Source organism: Acanthaster planci, linkage group LG04 (assembly GCF_054643075.1).
Source record: "Acanthaster planci isolate LZ-2023a linkage group LG04, COTS_SCS, whole genome shotgun sequence".
In the NCBI taxonomy this organism is placed as follows: domain Eukaryota; kingdom Metazoa; phylum Echinodermata; class Asteroidea; order Valvatida; family Acanthasteridae; genus Acanthaster; species Acanthaster planci.
The window spans coordinates 22,854,490-22,868,986 of NC_141780.1; the positions used below are offsets into that span (position 1 = coordinate 22,854,490).

At 40.1% G+C, this 14,497-nt stretch overlaps 1 protein-coding gene across 3 annotated transcripts in view; it reads left to right on the plus strand.

Moving 5' to 3' along the window:
• The window catches only part of LOC110984164 (coatomer subunit gamma-2-like), an 18,264-nt gene extending 3,998 nt beyond the window's left edge, over nt 1–14,266 (plus strand). For 2 of the 3 annotated variants that reach the window (XM_087135565.1, XM_087135564.1), the window contains exons 2-21: nt 1,806–1,858; nt 2,286–2,366; nt 2,681–2,752; nt 3,057–3,212; nt 4,913–5,005; nt 5,106–5,309; nt 5,440–5,480; nt 5,721–5,775; nt 6,100–6,246; nt 6,473–6,757; nt 7,195–7,438; nt 7,755–7,830; nt 8,279–8,382; nt 8,503–8,631; nt 8,870–8,932; nt 9,416–9,555; nt 10,226–10,394; nt 10,795–10,892; nt 12,432–12,567; nt 13,040–14,266. In XM_087135565.1, coding sequence (XP_086991691.1) covers nt 1,806–1,858; nt 2,286–2,366; nt 2,681–2,752; nt 3,057–3,212; nt 4,913–5,005; nt 5,106–5,309; nt 5,440–5,480; nt 5,721–5,775; nt 6,100–6,246; nt 6,473–6,757; nt 7,195–7,438; nt 7,755–7,830; nt 8,279–8,382; nt 8,503–8,631; nt 8,870–8,932; nt 9,416–9,555; nt 10,226–10,394; nt 10,795–10,892; nt 12,432–12,567; nt 13,040–13,269 — 2,576 coding nt within the window. In that variant the 3' untranslated portion in view covers nt 13,270–14,266. Of the gene's footprint in view, nt 1–1,805; nt 1,859–2,285; nt 2,367–2,680; nt 2,753–3,056; nt 3,213–4,360; nt 4,384–4,912; nt 5,006–5,105; nt 5,310–5,439; nt 5,481–5,720; nt 5,776–6,099; nt 6,247–6,472; nt 6,758–7,194; nt 7,439–7,754; nt 7,831–8,278; nt 8,383–8,502; nt 8,632–8,869; nt 8,933–9,415; nt 9,556–10,225; nt 10,395–10,794; nt 10,893–12,431; nt 12,568–13,039 lie in introns of those variants that run through there. The other variant, XM_087135566.1, reaches the window with a different exon arrangement.
• The last annotated feature ends 231 nt before the right edge of the window (nt 14,267–14,497 follow it).

Genomic DNA, 14,497 nt, shown 5'->3' on the forward strand with positions numbered 1-14,497 from the left:
GAATGGTATTGTCGAGTCGCACCGGCTACACATGGTAGTACTGTACAGCAAACGGCCCTTAAATGCGATTGCGCCGCAAAGGCGTTGCAGAACAGAAGTTTCAGGTGATTTATTGCCGCTGCATTCATCGACTTCAGCATTACTTCTGCTGGGCTGGTGCCAGGGACTGAACTATTCTTGGTTGCAAAAAGTCCTAATTTATTTCATTCAAAAACCAGCAGTAGCTAGAGGAGGGCATGAATCACAATCAACTATTTCGCCACCTATTTCAGAATACTGTTTTACTAGACTGCCGGACTACTTAGACAAGGGCTTTCGCTAGTCCGCCGCCGTTTTTACTTGAATAGTGGACCAGCGTTAAGGTCGGACCCTGCTGTATCATGGGCCATGGCCAGCCGGCTATCACTGACTGTATCAGATATGTCGTACGGGTTTACATAAATGTTGACCCTTGTTCCGATGAACTCTATCCAGTACCAATGAGTGCTCGACAGAAAGAATGTCATGCATTTGCCCTTCTTAGTACCCAGTGTGAGTGGCTGGTGACGTCTCCCAAAACTTTGAGTCACACTCCTATGAAATGTTATGACATTCTGAATGTGCCCATTTATTTTGCCTAAAACTGCACTTTGTCAATCAAATGTTCCCCCAAAATCTCATCATGCATGCTTGATGGGTTTTGATGTGCGTGAGTTATTTTAGGCAAAATTCAGGCCTTATTTTACTGGCGTTCATTACCATTAGCACCCTGTTCCTATAATGAGGAAGCAAAATCTACCTTTTCCAACACCTTACATGTACCTATATAAGTTGACAGTGACATCCTCTTTCATATGAGAAAGAAAACAGAGAAGGGTTTTGGATTTTGAGGGATATTATGGGTAAAACAGCAGTGTAAATGATGCGATGAAGAGCTGTGAATGAAGACAAATCAGCGCATGTAGTCTGGTTCCTTGACCTGGAACCATAAAAGTTTCTTTTATGACATTTAGTATATCCACAATGGCTAGGTCGGTTAACAAGATGTGAAACAAAATGGTGTGATGCTGTCATCTTTCCCAAAACTCAGGTAAAAGATTCTGGGTTTTTTGCTTCATATTGTCAAAATTTACCTAAGCTAGAGCTAGTACTAGTTCTAGGATTAAAGAACGGATCCTTAAGGTCTGAATGTAAGTTTGAAACAGTGGACTTTGTTTTCCATATCATAGGAACCGGGTGCTAATGGTTTTACTTAAATCCTGCATCTCTTTTAAAACAATCCACACATTTGAGCTGCATACTGTGGCGCACGTCTGTTGACACTGTGCTGAGTGTATGAAATATGCTGGTGCACTTTGCATGGTAACCAGGATTGTTTCATGGGTACACATACTGTGCAAGTTGCAACCTTGTGGACAGTCTTACTTCATCCCAGAGCAATGTTACCAATCCACCAATCGTTGTCGTGTAAAAGTCTTGCTGTAAGGTGTTTCAAAAGAAGATGTCTAGTGCTTGCCACATTGAGGACATTTTGGACATTATTGCTTAAAATTACAAGAAAATTAGGTCAAATCCCCCCAAATCTTTGGCAGATGTTAAAATCCTGAGCCCATTTACACAAGGTATAAATGTGCATGTGAGAATCCTAGTCACAGTGCTAACTATTTGTGCATTGAAACCAGTGCAATTTCCTGCAATCTACATGTTTCCCTTGGATATTTTATAGAATGAGATTATGTGTACATGTCGCTGAATATTTTATTTACTGTTATTGCACAATGTTAACTCTACATGTGTTTGCTTGATTTTTTTCTTCATATGTCTAGGAGGCTCTTCCAATCCATTTCAGAATATGGAAAAGAGTGCAGTCTTACAGGAGGTATGTAGAGCTGTCATATGATCCACCAACTAGATAACAAGAGTTCCAAACCAAGAATTGTTTTTTTCAAAGTATTCATGAATAACGTCGGATTTATAATGTAAAATGATAAACTTGTTATTCAACCATAGAAAATCTGATCTGACATCTTTTTGGAAAGGTTTTCCTTCAATTTTCTGAAATAAAGAACATATGTACAGTGGAATAATCTTTTTTTGCACTAATGCAGCGTACTTGCTTCCATTTTCAGAACTGGTTTATTCATCCCTTAGAATTATCGGTTTTTCAGACATACCTTCAAACTATTTGCCCATAGACCTTGAAATGGTATGTTGGCTTGAATTTCATGAATTGTAGAGTACAAAACTGAATTTATTGCTGCCCACATTTTGCTAAGAACGTGTTGTTGACTGTTGTTACCCTGTAGGCTCGTGTCTTTAACGAGACTCCCATCAAACCACGGAAGTGTTGCCACATCTTAACCAAGATCATGTACATTCTGAATCAGGTCAGTCTTAAATCTCAGCGTGGTCATGTTGTTCCATTTCTTTGTTCTGCCTAAGGACAGACAAATTTGCCTGCATAACTGCTGTTTAATCTTTGTTTCACATCGACTGTAAAAAATAAGCAAGGAGAATAATGGTCTCATTTACTTTGTAACTTTGGCTGACACCTAGTTTTAGCAGCGAGAATGTCAAATGGCCAAATGTAGATGAACTTGTTTTGAATGAGAATGGTTTTTAATCCGATCATACAAGTCAATCTCCATTTTAACAGAGCAAGCCTTTGTCCATTTTTTCTAATTTCTTTCACATCCTACAGGGAGAGCACATTGGCACAACTGAAGCCACTGAGACATTCTTTGCCATGACCAAGCTGTTCCAGTCAAATGATGTAAGTCAAATTCAACAACTCTTCAAATTTTAACCTTTTGGCTGTGTCTCAGCATAGAGTTTGTGCATTGTCAGAAATCACAGTTTTCTTTATTTTCAAGGATTTGCGGTGCTCTAATAGACACCTTGACCTACTTTGCATAATGATATTACCTGAAAACATCTTTGTCAATCAGTGTCAAATTCTGCTCTCATCTATTCTTGCAATAGCCAACTTTTAAGCTGCTTGGAAAGTTCAACCCTAAAAAGTAACGTGAGAGTGGCATAGGGTTTCACTTCAATTTGTTCTGTGGCCTACTTGACAGGTGATGCTTCGTCGTATGGTGTACCTAGTCATCAAAGAGATGGCTAACATTGCTGAGGATGTGATTATTGTGACTAGCAGCTTGACAAAAGACATGACAGGCAAGGAGGATATGTATAGAGCTGCTGCCATCCGTGCTCTCTGCAAGATCACTGATGTAAGTTGGTACTGGAGAGCTGTATTAAATTTCTAGAGTGCTAACCCAGCAAGATCACTGATGTAAGTTGGTACCGTGGAGTGGTATTAAGTTACTAGAGTGCTAACTCAGCAAGATCACTGATGGAGTTGGAACTCTAGAGCTGTATCAAGTAATTAGTGCTCTAACTCAGCAAGATCACTGGAGTTGGTACTCTACAGCTGTATCAAATTACTAGAGAGCTAACTCTGCAAGATCACTGATGTGAGTTGGTACTCTACAGTTGTATCAAATTACTAGAGAGCTAACTCTGCAAGATCACTGATGTGAGTTGGTACTCTACAGCTGTATCAAATTACTAGAGAGCTAACTCTGCAAGATCACTGATGTGAGTTGGTACTCTACAGCTGTATCAAATTACTAGAGTGCTAACACTACAATATCACTGATGTGAATTGGTACTCTACAGCTGTATCAAATTACTAGTGCTCTAACTCTGCAAGAACACTGATGTGAGTTGGAACTCTACAGCTGTATCAAATTACTAGAGCTCTAACTCTGCAAGAACACTGATGTGAGTTGGAACTCTACAGCTGTATCAAATTACTAGAGAGCTAACTCTGCAAGATCACTGATGTGAGTTGGTACTCTACAGTTGTATCACATAACTAGAGTGCTAACTCGGCAAGATCACTGATGTGAGTTGGAACTCTACAGCTGTATCAAATTACTAGAGAGCTAACTCTGCAAGATCACTGATGTGAGTTGGTACTCTACAGTTGTATCACATAACTAGAGTGCTAACTCGTCAAGATCACTGATGTGAGTTGGTACTCTACAGCTGTATCACATAACTAGAGTGCTAACACTGCAAGATCACTGATGTGAATTGGTACTCTACAGCTGTATCACATAACTAGAGCGCTAACTCTGCAAGATCACTGATGGAGTTGGCACTCTACAGCTGTATCAAATTACTAGAGTGCTAACACTGCAAGATCACTGATGTGAATTGGTACTCTACAGCTGTATCAAATTACTAGAGCACTAACTCTGCAAGATCACAGATGTGAGTTGGTACTCTACAGTTGTATCACATAACTAGAGTGCTTACTCAGCAAGATCACTGATGGAGTTGGTACTCTACAGCTGTATCAAACAAATAGAGCGCTAACAATGCAAGATCACTGATGTGAGTTGGTGAGTGGGTGTGCATATGTTTGCATTGTTTTCACATAGAAAAATTAAATGCCCATTTACTGATTTGGGATTTCGGCATAGCAACTATCTTAACAAATCATTTTAGAATACAAATATAGATTTGCAACTAGTCATATAAAAGCCGTTCAAAATCTGGATTTGTTTGCACAGACACAGATCTACCCACTAGGACTTTACACAGCGAGTTAGCCATCCAGTAATTGTAATTTGACTCTCCAGTGGGTACCTCTCCTTCCCTGATCCACTTGAGCCTTCACAAGCTAATACTCCCATGTGACAATACTTGATATTCCACGGTCATTCTCAGCAGAAATTGTTTGTCTTTGGAGGAACCTCCAAAGCACAGATATTCAAAGTATTGCAACAATGCCTTTACAATCAAGAGCCACTTTCATATGGTATGGTGTCTGTGGCCTCAATTGAAGGCATGACTCGTTAGCTTGTAGACAAAGGTAACAGTTCCAATCGTTACGGTGTTGTCTTTTTCCCCATCTTTTCAGACCACCATGTTGCAGGGCTTAGAACGTTACATGAAGCAGGCAATTGTTGACAAGGTCCACAGTGTGTCTAGTGCAGCTCTTGCATCATCACTGGTAAGTTGGTAATCTGAACAATACCCATGTTATGATCACCCGACTTGATATTGACAAGGTAGATGATTGATTAATTGATTTCTTTCCAATTTCCTGACAGCACCTGTTGTCTCAGAGTCCTGATGTTGTCAAACGCTGGGTCAATGAGGCTCAAGAGGCTGCTACCAGTGACAATGTAATGGTCCAGTACCACGCCTTAGGACTGATCTATCATATCCGCAAGAATGACCGACTAGCTATCACTAAACTGGTTGGCAAGTACACTCGTGGAGGCCTCAAGTCTCCTTATGCTACTTGTATGTTGGTAAGTCCACGCCACATAAGGTACCAGATTTGGATCATTAATTCCCATCTGCTTCCACATAATAGGATGCCAAAACACATGCGTGTTGTACGTGGATTTTTACCCCTTCTTGATTTATTTCCTCGCTCAGATTCGGATTGCATCGAAGCTTTTGGAAGATGAGGATGCTGGGTAAGATGGTAACAGGGATAAAACTTAGATGTTGATGCTTTAAATGACCGTAATAACATCCCTTTTATGAGTAAATAACAATTGTTCAAAGCAGGCAAAATATCCGAAGATTTGGTTGGATTTCAAAAACAGAGTGGCTACTACATTAAATAGTTTCATTTCCATATTTAAGAAAATTTAAGAAAGATCATTCTTGCTTGTGGCTTGTACTTCAATTGTACATTTATTTTTCCTTTTCAGGAATGACAGTCCATTGTTTGATTTCATCGAGGGTTGTCTGAGGCACAAAAGTGAGGTGAGTCAGATTTTTTTTTGACACCTCTGCAGTGACTGATGTATATTTGCTTTTTGAAGGTATTGTAGTGTGTTGAGGCCCTCAACAATCCTAGCACAAGGCACTGTAGTCGCTGGACCTTATTTTCAGTTATGGGAACATTGTGCTAACCGTTAATAAAACCCTCAATGACACTGTACTTTTGTCATTACTGGTCTCGCTACAGTAATCCCATGTGAATTGGTTTCTACCACCATTCCACGTATGATTTATTTCCCAAATAGATTTTCTGTTTTTGTCTTAAAACCCTGGATGGTAATATTCATCCCTGTGCATTATCCACAGATGGTGATCTATGAAGCAGCTCATGCCATTGTCAACATGAAGAACACTACAGCTAGGGAGTTAGCTCCAGCCGTCTCTGTCTTACAGCTCTTCCTGAGCTCTCCTAAACCTACTCTGAGATTTGCTGCCACGAAGACTCTCAACAGAGTGAGTATAGTGGTTCCATCCAGTTGATGTTTGGGCTGATGACTTTTTACTTGGCAGATTTGTTTTTCAAATCTGCCAAGTGCAATTGTGCTTAGCAACTAAATTTGTCAACTTGGCCCCTCATGTATTTCAATCCAGAGAAGACATTCTAGTGTATCATCTTTTCCGCACATTCACCTCTTCATCACCCATTCTGCTATCCTCTCTCCACCCTTGCCTCCAACAGGTCGCCATGACCCATCCAGCAGCTGTCACTGCCTGCAATCTGGACCTAGAAAACCTGATCACCGATGTCAACCGCAGCATTGCCACGTTGGCTATTACAACCTTACTCAAGACAGGCAGCGAAGGGAGTGTGGAGCGTCTGATGAAGCAGATAGCTACTTTCATGTCTGAGATCTCGGATGAGTTCAAGGTGGTGGTGGTACAAGCTGTCCGTTCCTTGTGTAGCAAGTTTCCTCGTAAGCATGGCGTCATGATGAGTTTCTTGTCCAACATGCTTCGTGAAGAGGTAATATGGCCACTAACTGTATCACTGCTTGTAATCAGAACAACTGAAAACATTACTTTTCCCTAAAGTTTGTTTTTCTATTTCTTTTACTGGTAGATCTTTACAGGGTTGTTATGCCACTTAGAAACATTCCAAACTGCTTTGTTTTGAACTTTTCAGTAAAAATGAAGTGACTCTGTTATTTAAAGAAACAGTGTCTCTTTGACTACTGTGGGTTTGTATGTCAAAAGCTGATATCCAGGAAACTTTAGAAGTCTTGATGAAAAAAGCTTGTTCTGTGAATTGAGAGTTACTGAAATCCTAGGTCACAGGTTGCCTTAGGAGATGTTTAACCTCACAGTTGGCATACTTCAATCAAATTGCAACATAGACTGCTATGGGAAGAAAGGGATTAAACAGCCAGGACTGGTTGTTATTAAATTCTCTTTCCAAACTAGGGTGGATTCGAGTACAAGCGAGCCATCGTTGACAGCATCATTGTCATCATTGAGGAGAACCCTGAAGCTAAGGAGGCAGGCTTGGCTCACCTGTGTGAGTTTATTGAGGATTGTGAGCATGTCTCCTTGGCAACCCGCATCTTGCATCTCCTAGGGAGAGAGGGACCCCGCACCCAGAACCCATCCAAGTATATCCGCTTCATCTTCAATCGTGTTATCTTGGAGAGTGCAGCAATTAGAGCAGGTAAGTAGGCTAGTCTTATCACCCTCAGCCCCTTCCTCCCCACTCCACACAAAGCTTTTTTTTTTCCTGACTCACAGCTTTCTGTTATGTTTTATGTTCTGTTGTGTTAATATGCTCTTTGAGGAAATGCAATTTTCAGGTAGACCATTTTAAGGTCTGAAGCTTGCATCATGTTCTTATTTATGGCAATTTAAGTGTTTTTTTAAGAATAAATGTTCAGATAATTCTACTGAAATGTGTATTTACATTTCTGGCAAGGAAAACTGTCACTGAGATGAATTTGAAATGACTCTAATATTTCTCTCTACTATGTCAGCTGCTGTGAGTTCATTGGCTAAGTTTGGTGCCCACTGTGAGTCTCTGCTCCCTAGTGTTATTGTTCTACTCAAGAGGTAAACTTCTCACCATCTCATTGCAGTTTTTGCTCTTTGTTTTCAATTGCTTGACATCATTGCAAAGGCTTTGCTTCTTTAAGATTTGATGTGTTTGATCTTGCCCTCTTTAGTGCACTGTACACATGAAGAAACCAAAGAGTTCATCTGCCCTGCTTTGGTCTAATGTGCTCCACAGTTTTTCTTATCAAGCATGCTGTTTGTATAATATAGCCATGCAACAATGAAATTGTAAGATTTAAATTTGAAGGGCTTTTTCAAGGGCTTGGTTGTCAAGTTTCAGCTGTTTTTACGTTCTTTAAAGAGAGGATTTCTGGGCGGAAGGTCTCCTTGTTTTAGTTTGAGATTTCTAAAAATATCGATGACAGCATTTATGACCACAAGCAAGCCCACAGATGAAAGCCAAGATAAAAATCCTTGTCACTAAAGACTGTGTTTAATTCTTCAGATGCCTCCTTGATGGTGATGATGAGGTCAGAGATCGTGCCACCTACTACGTTCGTGTCTTGGAGCAACAACAGAAAGCCCTCAACTCGATGTATATCCTCAATGGTAACAATTGACATTTATTATTAATGATAACTGACCAATTTACCTTTAAAAAAGTTCAACAAGCCAAACGTGTGGACCATTTTATTTATTGTGTTGAATTTTCTTGTGTTTCGTCGTTAGGACTATCTGTGTCTATTGTTGGGCTAGAGAGGGCGCTGCATCACTACACACTTAGCCCCTCAGAGACACCCTTTGACATGAAGACTGTTCCCTTGGAAACGCAGCCTATCACTGAGCAGAAGAAGCCAGGTAGGTCACTCGTTTGACCTGTTTTGACTAGATTACAAAAACAGTTGGAGCATAATACTTTTCTTTCATTATTCATTATTTTATTTTCATTTGTCAATGCTAACTAGAGAAATTAGTAAAACCAAAATATTACTCAAGAAAAAGCCAGGTCATTAAATTTTCTTTATCTGTTTTCTAAAATGATCAGCAGTCTGTAAACTGTTGATGATTACAATCTGTTGTTGTGTCTTTTTCCTAGATCTGTTGCCTTCTGCGAAGCCTGCAGACAAGCCAAGTGCTCCAGTCCAGGAGATATATGCAGGTAAGTTGAATGTGGAAGTTACAGATAGCTAGCAGAGGTAGGAGTTCCAGCCACAGATCACTGACTTTTAATCAGACAAAGTTAATTGATTGTATGGACCTCAGGTGATCTTGGCATTGTTATTTGTCACACTCCTATAAGCTGCTGAGAACCTCCTGTTTGAATCTATCTTGGAAATGTTCCTGTTTTTGAAACAGCATGTTTGTTCTGCCTTATGGAAATGTCAAACAAGTCTGTACTGATATGTGATATACTGTAATACAAATAGCTCTGGAAAGAATTGGAAAGCAAGAAAGCAGAGATGAAATAAATTTGAGGCAACATGAGTTGCTGAAGTCTTCCAAGGATTACACAACTTGAGAATAATTCTATTAATCTTCCCATTAAATATTGCATATTTTATTTACAGGTGACAAGGCATTAATCATAAAGCGTGTACAACATGCATGATGTAGGTAATTGCTTTTTATTCTCCATCACCAGAGCAACTGGCTGCCATTCCTGAGTTTGCCTCTCTGGGTCCTCTTTTCAAGTCCTCCAAGCCGGTAGAGTTGACCGAGTCTGAGACTGAGTACATGGTGCGATGTATCAAGCACACCTTTGCTAATAACATCGTGTTCCAGGTTGGTTTTTCTGTATTGGCCATCCAGAAGTGTGAGATTCAGAATGATGGAGATTTAAAATAGGCAAAGTGAAGAAGAGGAGACACTTGGAAGCAAAAGACAGGAAATAGTGCGGAATCACGCTGGAATTTTTATTTAGTTGCAGACTGATGATGTGTGTAATACTTGTAGAGAATCAGGACATATGGCAATTCGTTTTGGCAAAAATCGGAAGGATTGTATACATGTCAGTATGGATTTTCTTGAGGTGTTTGGTTCTGAGGGGGGGTTGGCTGATTTGATAATATTAAGAACATGATTCATTGTCTTTAGGAGGATACCAGCCCATTGAGGAACAACTTTACCATGGTACTTTTCTTCTCACAGAAAATGACTGGTCAACAGATGTATCACTGCGTTGCATGCATTAACTCTAACCCCCAAGGGTGTATGTTAAATCGTATTGAAATTCGAGGATTTGGAACTGTTAGGGTTAAGCAGACTTACTCTTGAGATATTTTGGTGTTATTTTTTAGCATTACCCTCTGGAAGAAGACATTTCAAGCAATGTGGACTGCTTGAGATTTACACCTAGAGTGTATATCTCCAGCTTGATAAGAATTATTGAGATTGACTCTCCTGATTTTAGCAGTTCTGACGACTCCTTTGATTGACATCTTTATACCTACAGTTTGACTGCACTAACACCTTAAATGATCAACTTTTGGAGAATGTGACTGTCCAGATGGATTCCAGCGATGGGTTTGAGACAGTTTGCCATGTTCCTGCGGCTAGCCTCAAGTACAATCAGCCAGGTGTGACCTATACCTGTGTCTCCATGCCAGAAGATGCTACTAGTGGTAAGAATCAAGTGTCTGGCAATAACCTCGACCCTCCTTAATATAATTAATTGGAACAGGTGCACAGGTCCATGGGACCTTGTTGTGTTAGGTAGCTAACAGCAGCTTACTGCTAATTCTTAGACAATAGGAGCTTGTCTTGTAAACAGTTCTGTGGTGGGCGGAAAGCTGAAACTCTGAGGCCATTTGGCATTTTGGATAGTTGACCTGTAGGTTTGTAATACACTACTCCGACATCATGCAACCGTTATAGTCAAAACACTCTGGGAATAATGGAGAATACTCAGTTGTAGAGTTGTCGTAGTAGCAAAGGTAGGATCCCCTCGTATTGAAGAGTTGCTTTGTACACTTCCTCCACTGATAACGGAAAGAAAATGCCTTCTCCTTCTTAATCTTGTAGTGACAGGAACATTCACCAATACCCTCAAGTTCCTTGTGAAGGACTGTGATCCCAACACCGGCGAGCCTGATGATGATGGTTATGAGGATGAGTATGTGGTAAGTTGACTGGGTTTCATGCCTCCCACTCCTCTTGGGCTTGCTCCTCCCCCTAGCTGACCTTGCTGCCATCTTGTTGGACCAGCTCTTGTTTAGGTAGCCCTTTCCATAACATGCAAGAATTTGGCCGAAGTTTTCTTAGAATCTTTTGTACCAATGCCCCATTAGTCTCCAAATCTGATCAATTTTAACACAGGTGAGACTTGAACTCTTGACTGCTTTAAAGTGTCAGGTGGAGATTTCCGAGTGTTTTTCAGAATGATTCTCCTGATGTGGAAAATTTGAAAGCAGACTTCATAAATGGACTACAAACAGAGCTGCTTATTGTATTATTCAAAACAGTTTTAGTAGTTTTTGTTTATGCTCAGTGCTTTTTGAAGAGCTTTGGCATTGGCTGACCCCATGCCATGTAGTTATAAAGTGCAGGTGTCTCACCCACTGTAGCTCTAGGCCTGCTAGGGACAGCTAGACAATTCAAACATAGTACTCGCAATTCTCAATTGCTAACCTTTGATTCCTTCCGTCTTCCATCTTCCTAGTTACAAAGTGCAGGTGTCTCATCCACTGTAGCTCTAGGCCTGCTAGGGACAGCTAGACAATTCAAACATAGTACTCGCAATTCTCAATTGCTAACCTTTGATTCCTTCCGTCTTCCATCTTCCTAGTTACAAAGTGCAGGTGTCTCATCCACTGTAGCTCTAGGCCTGCTAGGGACAGCTAGACAATTCAAACATAGTACTTGCAATTCTCAATTGCTAACCTTTGATTCCTTCCGTCTTCCATCTTCCTAGTTACAAAGTGCAGGTGTCTCATCCACTGTAGCTCTAGGCCTGCTAGGGACAGCTAGACAATTCAAACATAGTACTTGCAATTCTCAATTGCTAACCTTTGATTCCTTCCGTCTTCCATCTTCCTAGTTACAAAGTGCAGGTGTCTCACCCACTGTAGCTCTAGGCCTGCTAGGGACAGCTAGACAATTCAAACATAGTACTCGCAATTCTCAATTACTAACCTTTGATTCCTTCCGTCTTCCATCTTCCTAGTTACAAAGTGCAGGTGTCTCACCCACTGTAGCTCTAGGCCTGCTAGGGACAGCTAGACAATTCAAACATAGTACTTGCAATTCTCAATTACTAACCTTTGATTCCTTCCGTCTTCCATCTTCCTAGTTACAAAGTGCAGGTGTCTCATCCACTGTAGCTCTAGGCCTGCTAGGGACAGCTAGACAATTCAAACATAGTACTTGCAATTCTCAATTACTAACCTTTGATTCCTTCCGTCTTCCATCTTCCTAGTTACAAAGTGCAGGTGTCTCATCCACTGTAGCTCTAGGCCTGCTAGGGACAGCTAGACAATTCAAACATAGTACTCGCAATTCTCAATTGCTAACCTTTGATTCCTTCCGTCTTCCATCTTCCTAGTTACAAAGTGCAGGTGTCTCACCCACTGTAGCTCTAGGCCTGCTAGGGACAGCTAGACAATTCAAACATAGTACTCGCAATTCTCAATTACTAACCTTTGATTCCTTCCTTCTATTAGCTGGAAGATGTTGAGATCACTGTGGCAGATCATGTCCAACGTGTAATGAAACCCAACTTCTTAGCATCTTGGGAGGAGGTTGGAGAGGAGAATGAAGTGGATGAAACCTTTGCCCTCTCAGCCAAGACACTGGAAGGTCAGTGGAACCAAATGATTGTTCTATCGTTGTATAAATAGGCGAGGGGGGGTTCTGTCATGTTCATGTAAGCCAGATATTTCTATCTGTTAGTACATTCATGAAGTCCTGTGATATTTTATCAGCATATGAAAGCCACATAAGGTCATTCTTTGTTGATGAATTTTTTTTGTATTGTTGAATATCTTTAGCTCAGAAAATCTTTTTTAGGAGCATCCTTTGTGGGTTGGTTTTAAGATATGTGCCGTTATAAATGATCAACAATCAAAATTTGTGGTCATATTTCCATTTGGAGTTTATGGGACGTTATGGGCAATGGAACATAATGTGTTTTAAATGTTGATCCTGTTTATATTAGTCAGATACTTTGGAAAGGTTGTGCATTTGGCAAATTACAGAGAATCAAGGACATGTTGGAACTTTGCACATTTGTGACAATTTTTGATTGGTTTGGTTTGGTTTGTTTCTGCAGAGGCAGTGACTAACATCATTGGATTCCTAGGTATGCAACCTTGTGAGCGCTCTGACAAAGTCACTGAGGGTAAGAGTTCTCACACCCTTTGTCTAGCTGGGGTGTTCCGTGGAGGTCACGATGCCTTGGTGAGAGCAAAGCTGGTACTCCAAGACACTGTTACCATGCAGATTACTGTGCGGAGCACCGATCCAGTAATCAGTGAGATCATCTCTTGCGCAGTGGGTTAAAGGTCAGAGGTCGTCTTGTTGCTTTGAGCTGTTTGATCAGCTGACACATTGTACTCCTTATGTTAACAGTGTATGGATTTAAACTTATGAATAGTCATTAGGCATCCAGTCAATGTTTGAAAGGGTTAACCAATCTTGAATATTCAGTGAATTTCTAGTGGATATTCAAAGCAGATGAAACTTACTGTTTAGATAATAAGTTTTGACTCTGTCTTTTCCTTTGAAAAACTACTATTTAAGGTATTATTGCCAAATTCAATTGGCAGTTTGGAGAATCTCTGACAAAACGGTCAAAAACTATGTTCACTTATTCATTCACATGGATTAATTAAAAAGTAGTATCACAAGGGTATCCCATCAAAATGTAAAATATTGAATCTATTTGACCAACTGAATGAATCGTATCAATGCCTTAAATCATCGTCACATTGCTTGGCTTTCATGGGTTTTCTGTATGCATATAATCTCTTCCCGCTGTGGTTGTGTCATATTGTCAAGGCAGCAACTTATATTAGGCCCAGTATCTACCTTTTAATTAAATCAACATTCCCTTCCCATTTTGAGAAAAAAAATTATTCAGCAGGGGATGACAGATTTATAGTTAGGCACAATATGCTTTGCATTTATTTAGTGCAAGTCGTATCTTGCATTACTCCCAATTCTGGAAAATTTTGTTGTGGTTTGAAAAGGACACAGCTCCAAATGTTCACCAGACAGAGTAACAGGTGGTCGTGTACAAAAAATTAAACCAATTGGAAATGAAAAGTTCAAGGAGTTTGGGATTCTGAAATCAGATCCCCTTTGAGTCCTGAAAATAATATCAGCTGTATTATGCATTTTCCCTGTTTCAGCATGACAGTAAATTCTACCAACAAATGTAAGATCCAATGCTTACAGGTAAACTAACAAGCGCTTTAGTAGGTATTGGTGTAAAGCCAGTAATCAGTGTATGTCAAATTTAAGCTTGAGTAACCAATAAATATGAATTATGCTGAGATTCTGGTGTGAATTTGAAAGCTTATTCTTTGAGTTCATCATCACAAATATTGCACATGTACAGTGTTAGCAAAAAGCACATTTTTTCCTGTTCAAAAATTATATAAATCTGCTACGATGGGATGAACAGATTTGTCATCAGTGCATAATGTCAACATAAAGGATCCCTAGAAATAGGGGCAGTCAGATTGACATTGACTTCTGTGTCTGAGGTTCGACTCCCTGCTTGATT